This window comes from Passer domesticus, chromosome 1 (genome assembly GCF_036417665.1).
Source record: "Passer domesticus isolate bPasDom1 chromosome 1, bPasDom1.hap1, whole genome shotgun sequence".
In the NCBI taxonomy this organism is placed as follows: domain Eukaryota; kingdom Metazoa; phylum Chordata; class Aves; order Passeriformes; family Passeridae; genus Passer; species Passer domesticus.
This window is the reverse complement of record NC_087474.1, coordinates 38,892,854-38,908,399: the sequence shown is the minus strand read 5'-3', so window position 1 is coordinate 38,908,399 and position 15,546 is coordinate 38,892,854. Positions and strand designations below refer to the sequence as shown.

At 36.9% G+C, this 15,546-nt stretch overlaps 1 protein-coding gene across 7 annotated transcripts in view; it reads left to right on the top strand.

The window, feature by feature from the left end:
• The window catches only part of SLC4A7 (solute carrier family 4 member 7), a 91,747-nt gene that overhangs the window by 33,965 nt on the left and 42,236 nt on the right, over window positions 1–15,546 (top strand). For all 7 annotated transcript variants that reach the window (XM_064414934.1, XM_064414928.1, XM_064414916.1 and 4 more), the window contains exons 2-4: window positions 1,640–1,721; window positions 12,534–12,677; window positions 14,858–14,993. In XM_064414934.1, the coding sequence (XP_064271004.1) occupies window positions 1,640–1,721; window positions 12,534–12,677; window positions 14,858–14,993 (362 nt within the window). The remainder of the gene's footprint in view (window positions 1–1,639; window positions 1,722–12,533; window positions 12,678–14,857; window positions 14,994–15,546) is intronic.

The following is a 15,546-nucleotide window of genomic DNA, read 5'->3' as shown; positions in this document are numbered from 1 at the left end:
GGTCTAGCTGCATGTAACCCTTTTTAGAACCTCAACAGAATTTTTTCCCAGCATGTGGTGCTCATCATCTTCATATTCTTTAATCTTCTTTCCTCAGTAATTAAATACTTTTTTTTGTGTGTATATGCACACAATATACTATAATAAAGATATTTTTTAAGATCAAGGAGTTCTGCATTCAAAAAGATTTTTTTTGTGAGTGGGAGTTGAGACAGTGTGTTTTAGTACCTATTACACACAGGTATGTTGTTTTTCATCCTTGCCACTTTTCCTGTGAGGTGACAAATTTGTTCTGTATATAAAGCAATTGCATAATTCTAAGACCAAAGTTTAGTTGAATGTCAACACTGTTAGGGTTCCCAGTTCCTGTAAGGCTCCTGATTTAGACTTCTGTTTTTTCCCTCATGAACCCATTATCACAGATCCTCTGTGGATTGATGTAAATGCATCAGATCAATGTAACTGCTGCTAGAAGCAGTGATCAAACAAATAAACTTGTGGTGGATCTGGCTGTCATATGGCCACAAGAGAAGTCACTTTGGTGAGCTGATCCAGTGGAAAACTAATTGAGTTGTTATAAAAAAGCTAAAGAAACCCCCCAAACAACAAAGAAACCACACCGTTTCTTAGGTGCTTTTTATCTGATTTCATGATGGTTAGGCCTGACTTAAGGAAGAAAGTGTGTTCTCAAGGGAGCAGGAAGATCAGGGCCAGTGATCTTTAGCCCTTATATTTGGATTTAAAAGCTGCCCTTAGGTGGTTGTTCTTTTGGAGAACCAGCTCTGTCAGGAGGTAATTTGTGAGCTGTGAAAAGTGGACTTTATTCTAAGGAATGAAAACATGTGGAGAAAGGCAACTCTAGTGTTGTTTTGATGTCATGTCTGGATGGGCTCGAGATTTCTACTACTCAGTTACTTCATTTTTGTCAAGACTGAGCAAAAGGCAGTTTTGCGGTTCAGGTCTGCTTTAGTGATGTGCTAACTTTGATTAGAGGACATGTTCAGAGATAAGCCTATATCTATTTCAAATACTGCACGTTATGAGTGGTGTGGTTTCAGTAGTACTGGAACCCCAAAAGGTCTGGTGGAAACTGCTGCTTTTTAAATTTGTAAGGAAAAAAAAAAAGAAGTGAATTAGGTTAACAAGCTGGCTGTTGAAACCTGAAGCAGTTATTTTGATCTTTCCAGAGCTGTTGGTCTAGGAAAGACCTCAGATAACCTAACCTTTTTGCTACATATTTGTAGCAAAAAGCTATAAATTAGAGCTGGAAAATCTCACACAGGAATTGCTCCCTAAAGAGAAGAGCTTGAGATCTCTCCATATTAACTTCTGTATCTTTTTATAAATTTACCAGTTATTTCATTGAAGTAGATTGATTGCTGTTGAATAAAATGCTAAAAGAATACTGCACTTTTGAAATGTGTGTCCTGATTGTAATGGAATCCCAGAGCACTGCAGTAGGAAATTTGATGGTATTTTAGCCTGTCTGTTGATTTACTCTTTTCCTTCAATGCAGTGTAATGTTTTCTTGAAAAATTGGATGGGTAGGTTTTCAGTGACGGCATACTGTCTCAGAACATATTTAGGAAAAAAGTAGTTCTATTTAGTTGTAACTCAAACTTGTGTCTTGTTTCTTCAGGGTCATGATGAAGAAGCTGTTGTGGATATGGGCAAAATCAGCTCTACTATCAATACAAATTTTGAGAAAGAAGAACTAGAGAGTAAGTTTGTGGTGGTTTTGTGTTTGCATAACATACATTTTTTGCCTAGGGATAAAAGATGAATTTTTCTGGCTAAAAGGAATCAAAATTTTATGGCTATCGTGAAATTCTGGGAGTAAAACTGGTGAAAGGCAGAGATGATCTGCCCTGTTTTGTCTCTGTTCATGCTGGTAAATATCCACTGCTCTAATCTGTCACCCCCCCCCAAAAAAAAAAAAAAATTACTGAAGCTTTCAGAGGAAAGCTTGTTTCTTAGACTTAGGTTTGAAAAAAATTATTCCTGTTGGTAAGTAATTTTCCAGCATGAATGATGTCACGTTCTGCAGAATTAAAAGTCAGGAAACAGGGGTCATGAGGGAGATGTTTGTTTTCTTTTCTGAAAGTTAAGTGTCCTTGTGATTGTGGTCATGCACTTCAAATACTGAGAGTCTGAACAGACGTGTAACTGTCCTTCTGTCTCCATAGTAAGCTGTATGTTCCACAATGTGCTCTCAGTAAAGCATTATGGTAGTCTTCATTATTTGACTCAGGATCCCACATTTAGCAATAAAAAATGGCAATAATTTAGTTTCATGTAGCAGAATGTAAAATTAGATATTTCATCTAAGGCATGACTTTTTTTCTTACTTGAAAACAAATCAGTTTGGGATGAGGATTCATGGATGCTACTTAATGAACAAGGAAAAGACTAGAGAGATCCAGTGTTAAAGTCTTCATTATTTGCCTTTCACCTGGAATACTCTGAAGCTTAATTAACATTTGCAGAATGCTAGAAAGTAGTAGATTCACTGAATTGTACTGATTCAGCACACTGGAAAGCTATAATGGCAGCAGTTTCTGGCTAAGAAAATTTGATTTCAGTTTCTGTGACGTTTTTCTCATACTGTGGTATAACAGGAGACGGTTTAAAGTGATTGAAGTTGTTTGCTGCTGTTGCAGTCATACTCTTCATCTGTTTCCTTCATTCTGTGACTGTTTTCTGTCTTGTGCTAACACTTCTGTTGGCCTGACCAAACCAGAAGCCCAGCTAGGTCTGTTAAGCCATTGGAAAATTTAACAGTCTGACAAAGGAAGATGGTCAAGGTCTCAGCTGTTGAGCACCCAAAGTTCCAAACAGATGGATGTGTGCCAGAGCTGAGCAGAGGAAGGAAGCCTGGATGTGGGGCTGAGAGATGCAGCAGTGGAGGCTGTGACAGTGCTGGTTTAGATGGGGTTCTGCTGTAGGGAAACCACTGCATTGGCTGTTTCTGCAGTTGAATCTTCAGTGGAAATTTTAGCTGTCTCCTCCTCAATTTCTTTCTCTTGCTTTTCTCAGGAGATGACCCAGACAAAGTGTGTGTATGTTTTGCAGGGAGGCAGGGGTTAAGGGGAATCAGGCATCCAGCTGGAGTAGTGTTGGAGGCAGCAGCCTTAGCAGCTGTAATACTTCGACCACAAAGAATGACATGGGAATGTGCAGCCAGATCCCTTCCCCAGTCTCTTTCAGAGCACATTCTTGTAGAGTGCTTCAGCTCGTACAGCACTGCAGTTAATCAAGATACTGGGTGGGAGGTCAGGGGGCTCAGGCTGCTTGAAGCAATTTAAGCACTTGGATGACTGCTATGGAAAATACCCCTGTCTTACCTATAGCCAAAGAGTAAATTCAGGTGAAATGTAGACTGCTGTCCAATGAACAATTGAGTCAATGTAAGTGTTTTTGAAAGCAGGAGTTGAGATCGCACTGTCCTCACCTTGCTCTTAGCCATGCACCTTATCTCCCTCACTCATTTTGGAGTTGCCCAGTTTTTGTATCTCGGTGTAAGAGGGGGCTGGCTATACAGAGTTTTAACAAAAAACTAATAAGTATCTGGCAAAAAAAAAAAAAAAGTTCCAGTAGTATTATCACATATGTGAAGCTGTATATAGGTACACATTTTCTCACATAAATAGGAATTGTTCTTGGTGTTCACATATATTTTTTAGTATTGTGTAAGTTTGTAAGAATTAAATTTTTATTGGTGGAATGGAGCAAGGGAGGGGCACCATATAATTTGACTTTTATCATAGTGAAAACTGTTCCATAGTAAGAGCAAAATGTTTTTTCTTTCCTTTATGAAAGAGAAAAAGGTATGTAAGTGTGATTGTTCAGCTCATATAGTTACCTTCTCTGGGGTTCTTCAAACTCAGGGTGTTCTAGAGGTTAAATTTATGTGAACTTACAGCTCTGTTTAAAGAGTTCATTATTTATAAGCTATTATGATGAAAGTAGGTATGTGGAATTTTTAGGTTTTGTTTTTAATTCTGATATCAAAATCCTACAAGGACAGAAATGGCATTGTTGGCTGCAAGCAGTAAAACCATTCCAACTATCATTATTTTTCATTTCTGACATTAATATTTTCTCATAGGCTTGGGGAGCCCTGTACTAAAGCATTGGACATTGGACATGTTTTAAGACTTTAAACTATTTCAGTCTGGTCATTCAATATGTGTTTCTGGTGACTTGAAAAGGAGTACTAGGAATTTTGAACCTTTACGGAAGTATGCATCGATGTAATTTCAAGGAGAGTCAGCAAACAGTGCATCGAGTTCAGCTCTGGTGTGAAGCACCACACTTTCTAAAGCCCACATGGACAAGTGATACTTGACCTCTTTAAAGCATGTACAAACTAATATTGATAGGTTTGATACAGCAGAGGGCATAATTTTGCTCTTAATACTAAAGGGAAGGTGTCTTGGTATTGTCAGTTTCTTAGTGTTGTATGTTCTGGAAATTTTGTGATGAAATGTTAATGGAAAGAGAAACAAATGCTAAAGGGAAAAATAGATCTTGGGCTTGAAGCTTCTCAAGCTCTGCATTCTATTTATGGTGGCTGGCAGAGTGTGGTACCTGTCTGGAGTGACAGTGTTTAGGTTAGAAAGGTTAGGCACAGGCTGCTTGTTTCGTAACACTCTTCCCATAAAAGAGGAATGGTTAGAGATGGTAAACTGCAATTGTGGGCAGACTGTGTGTGTACTAAATAAAGGTACTGCACTTTACTGAGGCTCTAAGGCCTTATTTTGAATTAACAAATGTCAGTTTACAGAAGAGCTAGAAAAGGGAATAACATCTTAAAATAACCTTTTTTAAGAGCACCTAATGTTCTTAACTTGATGCCAGGCTCTTAGAGCTGCAGTGAATGAGAGTAATAACAAAGTAACCCAGGAGTTGGAATTAAGGCAAGAATATTAATGGCAGATGTATTTAATGTGATCTTGTAAAAGGTATTTTCTGTTAAAGGATGTTTAAGGAAAACTTCCTCAACTTGGTCTGGCTTGATACTACAAGGATGCATCTTTTAAAATGTGTAGCTACTTTTTTTTCAACCTTGATTTGAGGATACAGTTGCTAGATACAGTGTAAGGGAAAAGGGATACATTCTGTTACTCTTAGCAGGCGTAGCAAAGATAAGCAGTTTACACATAACAGAAGTTTCATTCCAGCAACAATCTTGAGGTTGGGAATGTGTGTCTTGGTAGACTAGTTTTCTGTGGCATAAATCCAAGCACCAGCTTTCAGGAGTTAAGATGGTTTAATAGCTATCTACTCTCACATTATCCTGTGGCAGGTGTAAGTAATGTTTACATTTTAAGTGACGCTATTATCTCATACATTGATGAACCTTAATTTTTATTTAAGAAAAGAACAGTGGTTTTCACTTAATCTTAGTTGACAAGGACAAGTAATCAAACAATCCTGGTTTTTTTCTCCCCTTAGGTGAATATTGGGTATCTAAGTAGAAGACTTGCTGTACAAGTGTTTCACAATTTGAAGCTTTTTAAAAGTGTTTGACATAAACTGTGTCCTAATTTTTTCCCTAAGTTCTTTTATTTAAGAGAACAATATATAATGTTTTTGCTCTGAATGCATGAGAAATTTTATAAAAAGGCAGCTAACTGCAAACTGTAATAGTTTTATAATCTGAAACACACATAAAATTATTATTTAAATAATATGATCACTGAAAATCTATCAAACAGCACAAACCAAAACTTAAAACTTACAGCAAACTCAATGGTCCCAGATCACTCAAATATAAAATTTTTGAGACGAGGCAGAAGAGACTACTTGATTCTGCAACCTATTACTTCTTGATGACTTTTCATAACCTTTTCATACCAAAAGAGTGGTGTGATCAAATTTGTTATGGCAATGTATTTGTGACCCATTGGTGAAGTCAGAAAATTTTAATTTCAGAAGTTTCTTATGAAATACTTAACAAGAACAGTGTTAGAATGTGGAAGCCTTGTATCTTTACCAGGGGGATGGGAACTGATGATCTTTAAGATCCATTGCAACCCAAACCATTCTGTGGTTTTATGTTGTGTTTAGTGGACAAAGGGCTAGTCTTGAATGCTAATGAGACTTCCACTTGCTTATTTCCAGGTTTTCTCTCCTCCAACAGAAACAACTCTTTGAAATGACCCTGTGTGTGTGTCCTTTTTCCTGAGCTCTGCTGCAGAGACAGGCTGCACCAAGGATCCTCAGCTCGGATAAAGTGTGGGGCCCAGCTCTGGCCTGGCTTGGCTGTGCAGTGCAGGGATGGCTTGTCCTCCCTCCCATCACTACCAAGGGCTGGCTCCTTTCCCTGGCAAGGGAGATGGGTGCTGGCAGTGAGCCACAGATGGAAGTCTGTGCCAGAATCCCTGTGTGGCACTGCCACCCAGCACTAAGCTTTTCCTATTACTGTTTCTACCTGCATATTTAATGTAGTTGCTGATAAGGCCTTCCTGAATATCACTGATCTAACACAAGTATTCAGTGCCTTTTTCTCTATAATGCCTCTACGATCTCATTTGGTTTTAAGTCAGAAAAAAATCACTTCTGTGTGTAATGAGAAATCTGGCATTTACTGTTTTTGTCAGCATAATATGCCAATCTTGGTCACATAGTGAGAAAACACTCTTCCTGAACACTGTACCCTGTGCTGTGCTGACTACGGTTTGGGATTGTGCTTCTCAGTTTTATCAGTTCAAGTATAAAGAGTGTATTCTCAGAGAGACTGGATTGCTAGGATCAGCAGGAGATTTCAGAGTACAGCCCAGGTTGTGTAGTGGATTCTAAAATATGCTGTACTGTGGAGAATGTTTGGGTTCCAGTCATGGCATGCAGCTATCCCATGAAATAATTTTCTTTACTTCTTTCTACAGGTTAGGTTAGAAAATTTTATCTCAAATGTTTAATTCTGAGAGCAAGAGATAGATTTTGTTAAATAGTTCCTTTAACAAGAAGAATCCTTGGTAATTAAGGGACTTCTTAGTAGTCAGTTGATGTGTGGAAGACCAAGATTATATTATTTTATATTCACTTTTGATACATTAATTCTGGAGAAAATAATTTCACTCTTTCTTGGGAATGTGCATGAGAAGTTTATAAAATAAGTGAAAATGCAGTTTGTTCTGAAATACTTAGTTTCTTTCTTATGCCAGGAACTTCACTATCAATACTAATTTGTGCATTTAATTGCATCCTTCAGAAATAAGGCATTATTTTTAATTAGAAAATTAGCAGCAGTATTTTTTGTGACTTAGTGACTTGAGTGATTTTTTCATTATAAATAAACAAGGGGGGTGGTGTTTGTAGAGGCATTGTTCTTTTTCCTTAACTTTTAGCAGAACCAAGAATATTTGGAGAAATCCTATGGGCGCTGAAATTTTTAATGGCAAGAAAAGACACTTCTGTTCTCACTCTTACTTCTTCTATCCCTCTCCTTTTTCCCATTTTTGTGCTTCCACCTTCAAAGCAGTCTTGTGACAGAAAAGGTCACAAAAAGTTGTGCTCGTAGATTGCGTTGAGCTTATTTTTGTGCATACAAGTACTCTCTGTGATGTAAGGGAAATTAATACCAAGGAATGAGATGCTGTGTTCCAGATCTTTCCTACTAGGGTAATGCATTTGGTGATGTGAGTTCAGACATCAAACAGCTGGATTTCTTCCCCCTTTTATGATCTTAACAAATGGATTAGGATCTCTCTTGCAGATACTCCAGTTTTTCCATACTGGAACGCTCCATGCTAGAATGAGATAGATTATGGCATTTTTGATTAAAAAAGGCTTCTATATAAAATAAATTATCCAATTTCAGATTATTATTTGAAGATTTTCAGAAAAAGCAGTAATTCTTATCACAGAGTTTTAGTCTTCAGCAGACTTGAGAGCTTATTGGGAAGATGGGGTCACAATGGTACATTGTGGAAGGGTGAGGGGGATCACACATAAGATGCTATATTGGAAGTGATAGCTGGATATTAGGATTTTTTTTTTCCAGGTAGTGTGTTGCTATAGGTTGGTATAGGTTGCCTAGCTAGGCTGTAGAATATATATCCTTAAAATTAGTAGAAGGATGGCTGTCATCCTAACTTAACTGATGAAAACCACAGCTTTAGCTTTAGAGTTGGTTGTACTTTGAGCAAGGTTGGACTAGGCAGCTCACCTCCAGATAGTCCTTACATGCGTCATTACTATATGATCACTCTTAGTTCAAGTTTCTAAGTTACAGGGTTTGAGAATCCACATAGACACAAACTTGATTTCCTTTGCTTTTCCTTGTTAAGATGGAGAACAATGTCCTTCTTTCTATAAAGCTTTGAAGGCATCTACCCAAAGAAAAAAGAAGGTTCTGTGTGAAAAGAGAATGCCTAGTGATATCAGGGCATTTTTTTTGATCTCTCTCAGACTTCAGAAATCTTCTATTACCATTTTCATAGGAGCTTGGGAGAAATCAGGAAACGTAGAGCATTTTCTTTTCTGTAAATGTTACAGGACTTTACACAAACTGACTTTTGGAGTGAGACCAACCATGTGATGGAGACACGTTTCAAGATCCTAACACTTAAGTTTGTTTTGTATTGATTAAGGCCTTAAGTAGTAAATACTCTCAGTGGATTTGGAGAGCTAAGCTTGGATAAAGTCATGCTGGATTAAAATGAGCAATCATCTCTTGAGCTTTGTATTACTATGTTTAGTATTGGGAAGTCTACTAATTCTATTGATTATTGGTTTATAGTAATTCTGTAAGAAGCTTTGTTTGAAAGTGGTACTGTGCTGCAGACATTTACGTGAATGAAGCTTTGAAGGTCACATGATGTACCTTTTGAACTTTTAAACACAATATTCAAGTAAAGGTTGTGTCCCTTGTAAAAATAGCACCCCAAGCTAGAAACTTGAATCCCAGCTTTTTTGGAGTTAAATTTTTTTCCAATGCTTTCACTGATGATATATTAATTTTATATTAATTGCCTTTCTTGAAGGTCTGTTTTTTATTTTGTTTACGTTTGGTTCTTTGGCCAAACCAAAATTTTCTTAAAAATATGAAATCTGAAAAATAACTTGTTTCACCCAATTCACAGGGAATGAAGGAAAAAAAAATGCCATGGTTTTGTTTCAATTTCCTTTCCTTATAAATTATATTTATAAATAAATCTTCATCTGTCTATCTGCAAACATTATTACTCCTATGTGAATAACGAAACTTAAGGAGACGCAGACCTATTCAGTGCAGCTGTCTTATTTTTAGAAGGCTTCTCAATACTTTGCTTTGTTGAGTTAGAATCAAAGTTAAGCTTGTCCAATTTTTATTATGTAATTTTGTCCCACATTTGGAGTTGAATATGTCTGTAACCTTGTTTTTGGGTAATCATGACAGTATACTCACCAGCAGTAGTTTCAGATTTTCTAGACAGTAGTTGAAATTTATTTATTTATTTATGGCTGTGATACCAGAATGAAGGTCCCTTTTCCTAAGGAACAGTCAGGTGCTCTCATAAACTTCTGTTTGCTGTAGGTAAATTTTTCTTGGTTAGTCTGTTGTACTGCCACCCTCACTGCTTGCTCTGAAAAATATTTCAGAGGCTTTTTGTCAACATCAGGTTTTTCTTAAAGTTATTCTGATGGGATTACATTGGATTGCGATCCATTTTACTTTATAAATGCTGAAAATAATTTGCTCATCAACACTTCGTATTAGTCCCAAAATACCCGTGCAGATGTCTGAACACTTTACATATACAGAAGTGCTTTGGGGAAGGTATTCTTGGTTTACATTTGCCTGCAAGACCATGTCTGTGTGAGGAAATAGTCTCACAGTAGTCACTTCTGGGCAGTGTGGGCTGAAGGGGCAGCATCATAACCCATGGCTAGGCTGTTCCCTGTCTCTGTGTAACGCTCATTTGTTCGGGTGGCAGGAAGGTTCTTCCTTTAAATCTTCCTTTTGGAGTCACATGTAGGTTGTGGACTGAGCTTCTGGGTTACTAAGTTGGCAGTGCCTGCTTGGTGTGCTTGAGGCAGCTGTGGGGCTCCTGGACACGATTCTGTGGTCTTTGTGGTAGTAATAGCCATTTGCTGTGGACACAGCTTGCTTAAAAACACCTTCTGTTTGTTGCTTATTTCAGCTCAGTTTTCTGTAGCTTTTAGCTGTGTCTTTGCAGCATATCTGCTCTCCTCCAAACTTTTCTACCGGAAAAAATAAAAAGTTCTGTCTCAGTGCACTTAGGTAAAAGGAGAGAGACTCATCATTTCCACCTCTCTTCCATGCAGCAGCATGGTCTTTCACTGTGGACATGGTCACACCATTACAAATGCCAGTTTTTGCAATAGCAAGATATATTGTTTAAGATGGAGATCCTTGGAAAATCTGTGAGGAATTTTTGTCTCTTATTTGTGGGAACAGTGAGAGACTAAAATGTGGAAGTACTTATTTCTCAGGGAGTAAAATCCTGAACAGTTTCAAGGTTGGTTTTCTTTTTTTTTTTCTTTAGTGCAGTGGTCAAAACACATGCTTAAAACAGTCTTATTAACAATATTAAAGCAAGCACTTATATAAAATACTCTATTACTAGAACTGTGCTTGTTTCTCTTAGGAAGAAATAGTTTCTGCAAAAAAACCAGCACTTCGGCAACAAATAGAACTGTTGGAGTGTATATGTAAACTGTAGTTTGATACCTCCTAACTGAATATATAAAATAAAACAGAAACCCTAACAGACATAGTAACAGCACTTGCAGTGAGTGGTGGCTCACTCAGTTGCAGCTTTGAGTGGAATGTGGTGAGTAATGCAGTTATTTTTGAACCTCATACTTTTGCTTTCCCTATGCATAAGAATATTGTATCGTGATAGCATCAGCAACATGACCATTGTTAATGATGCCCCCTGATCACATTACATATATAAACCAAGTGCAGTGATTTATAGGTGTCACATTGGCATTAATTTCTCTGGGAATTGCATTGTGCATAGCAGTCATGGAGGGCAGAGGTCAGGCTGCCAGGCAGGGGCCAGGTATTGTTGGAAGAAACTCACAAAAGACAAGTTTCTCTCTATAAATAGGACTGATGAGTGCTTCAAGAAATTAATCTCTTTTCCACTCTTACATGGAAACAAATAGCTTTTAATATGCTTAATTTCAGATTTGGTCATAGTGCCAGTCAGTCAACTCTAATTAAACTAGTGTTGGAAGTGTGTCAAGAATTGGATCCTGTTATGTGAAAAGGAATCTTTGACCAAATTAATTAAATGTTGAACTTACTTGCGTGACTAATAGTTTTTGCTTGTATTTTTAGTCATGTAGCACTGTAAAAATACACAAAACTTCTATAAAGATATGCTCAGGGATTCTTTTTTTGGCTCAGGGATTCTTTTTTTGGGAAAAAAGCTTGACATCTTACCACTTGTTTCTTCAAAACTCTGTAATCACCAGGAATCTTCAACATCTTCATGTGCACTAGACACACACACACACGCACATATATATATGTTGTGTGTGTGTATGTGTAGTCACAACTTCTAGGGCTTGCCTGCCTATTGTAAATTTGCTGAATTTGCATTTGTCTAAGAGCTGGAAGACCACTTCCTTTTCCTTTGGTTAATGTCGGTCTTCTGTAATAACTCTTCAACACCATGAAACAGAGTATTTCGTGTTGTAGTTAATTTGTCTCTTCCTGAGATTGTTTGTTTAAATAGCAATGAAAAGCCTATTGTATATGCTATCTGCATGACAGGAGACATGGTAGTTATATGTTCATAACAGTCAGTTGATTGATACCTTTTGCTAAGATGTTGATGCTGGCATTGTCTTGATGTCAAAAGGAAAGGAAAAGCAAAGATGTTGAAAGTACATGTCTTAAAGAGCAGTATGCATTAATTTGAGGATGTGCTCCTAAATTTATTAGAATGTTCTAGAACAGGAAAAAAAAAAAACACCCCAACATCTCTGGAAGTTATTTGAAGTTGCTTTCATACCTTTCAAAATTGAAGTTCCTTTTTTGTTCCTGATACTAAGTTAATGGTGTAATTGAACATCAGTTTCACCTTGAGGTGTTATGTGCTATTTGAGAAAATACTGGCAGCTCTTTCAAGGATAGAGAACTACTTGCTGACTCTAAACAAAGGGTAATTTCTTGATGAAGTTAACAAGCTGAACCAGGAGATTATTTTGCCATTCTTACAACTGTCCTGATAAGAATCCCTGCAAAAAAAGAGGACTAAAATGTAATTTTTTATAAAGTAGCTTCTTTCAGTGTTACAGGTCAAGCTTATATGTCTGTATTATTTGTTTCACAACTGAATTGTTAAACTGAATAAGAATATGACCTAATTTATCAGAGAAATGAGTCTAGCACTAGTTCCTTGACATTCTGGAAGGACAGAAAGGAAATGGTCATGTTAGTTCTCTAAAGGTAATTTTTGTCATGTGCTTTTGGATTGCTATTTCTTAAATCCCTTGTCTGTAGATACTAAATTTGGGCAGTAGGTAATTTTTTGTTTTCTTGTGTCCTTTTAAACTTTCTTGAAAAGGCCACAGAGCTGTGTATATCGGAGTTCACGTCCCACTTGGCAAGCCAGGCCGTCGACGGCATAGGCATCGTGGGCACAGGCACCACAGAAGAAAAAGAGAAAAAGAAACTGATAGAGAGGATGGCCGAGAATCTCCATCATATGGTAAGAAGTTTGTTGTGTGTGTTCTTCATGTCTCCTGAAAATAAATTTGTAGTAGCTGCTCTGTGCTTAAATGTTGTTTGTTTTGTACTATTTCTTTCACTCTCGCTGTAATTAATGTCTTTTTGTGTACAATCAGACAAGGATTTTGTGGTTCTGTTTTATCTAAGTCAGATGCTGTTGGACTTGGTCCAGCTGTCTGCATGAATGTTCAGCAGCCTGCACTGAATAGGTTAGACTAGAGCTTTGTAATGCTCTCCTGTAGCATGAAAATCTGTGTTATTTAAATTAGACACCTTTTTTCAGATTGTGTAGTCGTGTATGCTTCTTCCTGTGATTTTTGAAACTAAGCATGTAGCTGTGAAAAGCAGCATTTGCCATGGTAATTTGATCATTGATCTTATTTTATTTAAATATTTACTTCAGCCTTCTTGCTGTCTTTTAGTAAAGGAATTGCACTGCCTCATAAGTTTTTGGTTTGGATCACAAAGTGCCCGCCCCCACCCTCCCCCACTCATTATCTTCAAGGGAGGACAATTTTGTCATATCATTCTCTGAAATGAAATTATTTGGCAGTGTGCTTAGCAGTTTTAATTCAAGACCCTAAGTCCACTTTAGTTCCTAAACTGCCATGAATGAGCAGATTTTGGTGCAATGTTTGAATTTCAGTGTGGGCACTGAATGTTGTGCGCTATTACTTTTCAGTGACTCGCAGCATGTTCTACATGAGGCCAGTACCTGAAACAAAGGAGTTTTCAAATGGAAATGCTCTGACAAATCTCCTTTTACCATTCTCCTACAGTTATTGGTTTCAACCATCTTCAAGGCTTCCCCTGCCAAATACAGATTATTATAATGGACATCATGTTTGTAGAGTCTTGCTGCACAGTTGTTGAAAAAACAAGTGATATTAAGTTGACAGAAATTCCCTTCTGTGTTCTGGTTGCTTCTGCATATTGCATGCGTAGGGTTCAGCAGGATTCTGGGGTGTATTGGTTTTGGGATGGAAACAATCTGCTATAGATCTTAATTAATAATGAATGTTCTTTGTGTTCAAGAGCACATTTCAGAATGATGCTACTGGATGGTGGTATATACCAGAACAAAAATGCTAAGGCAAAACTCAGTTTGGAATGAACTTGGTTAGTAATTCAGATCTTATGTTTAAATTTAAAAGGCCCATCTTCCTTCTACACTAGAAGTTTACAGTTGTATATTCATATCTAACAGCTGTGAGTGATGTTTCAGTGAAAAAAGTTAAGATTTGTAAAATTTGAGAACATTAAAAAAAATTAAATTGAGGTTTACCTGGATTTTCTATCTTTGACCTTCCTTGAGATAACATTGCAACTCGTACATTTATTGAACCCTTGTAATATGAAAATTCACTAGAGTTGAAACAAAATATTTGTATAAGTATTAAAAGTATCTCTAAAATCATGTGGTTTAATTGGTTTTTTTAAAAGTTTTCTTCATATTAATTGAAATCCATTACTTGATCAGTAAGGATAGTTAGTTTTAGGCATTATACTGTGAGAAGTTAAAATATTTTCTGGACCCTTCAGCTACATAGTTTTCTACTTTCCTATGCTAATTTATACAATCTACTCCAACCATGCAATGAAAATATTTTATCCTGCATAAATAGCAACAAATCCCAGAAAAATCTACTGCTCTAATAGTCAGTGCCTGGCTACTTATTGATGACTGTCTTGAACTATGGCTCGGGCAGCTGATCTGTAAGTAAGGCTGTTTGTTTCCATCACCCTGTTTTGTTTTAACTTCTTCTTCAGTGTCTTGTGTCATGATGCCATTAATTATTTTGTTTTCAAAATGCAAACAAGGTTTCTAGTGTTTTGGTATATTAATTTCTATTTTTTTAAACCAAATTTGTTGATTATGTTAATTTTTATATTGGCAATCTACAGACAAGCCAAAAAAACAATTGATTAATTTTCATAAACATGGATTTCCAGATGTTTTGTTTTCAGAAACAGTGCAAAGTTTTCAGAGAACCTTCTTTTAAAGACATATACAGGTCTCTTTTGTTCCTCTTCCCTCTTATAGAGGATGTTGTCCTGCAGATTTCTAGCTGAGGGCAGGAGATTTTACTGTTATGTAATGTTTCTTATTTCACAGAAGTATGAATTCTTCTAATTATTTAGTTTCTCCTTTTCTTCAAGACACACCGTCCCAACGAGTGCAGTTTATCTTGGGTACTGAAGATGATGATGAACACATTCCTCATGATCTCTTCACTGAAATGGATGAACTTTGCTTCCGGGATGGAGAAGAATATGAATGGAGAGAAACTGCTAGGTATGTTTGGGGTAGATTGTTTCAAGGTATATCTTACAGTAATTTTATTTTAAAGAATTGCAAAACAGGTTTGGCTTAGAATCGTCACTAATCTGTAGGAGTTGTTTACTCAATTCATGCACAGCAACCCAAAACTTTAGTTTTCCTTGTCAAACTCTGAAAGAATCGATATTGATTTCAAGAGACCCTCAGTCTTTCTGGTACTGTGTTCTCTTCCTTGAAACTGATCATACCAAACATTTTGAAAGGTAGGAGTATGCCAAGTTATAAATATGGGTGTTTGTCCATGGAGTGTGGTATTTGCAATCTCAGAAATCACTTTGGTATATTATTGCCAATATATTAGTATCATTTTTTTCTCAAACATAAAGAAAATTGGGTATTATTATTTTTTGGGTAGTGGCAAATTGCATGCCTGAACATTATAGAATGCCATGATGGGTTTTGACCCTTACTAGTTTAGTTGCTTCCTTCTACCTATGCATTGTGATGAATTCTTCTGCATTCAGTACTTCCAGCTACCTTGTTGCACGTTAACTTTTGTAGAAACTCA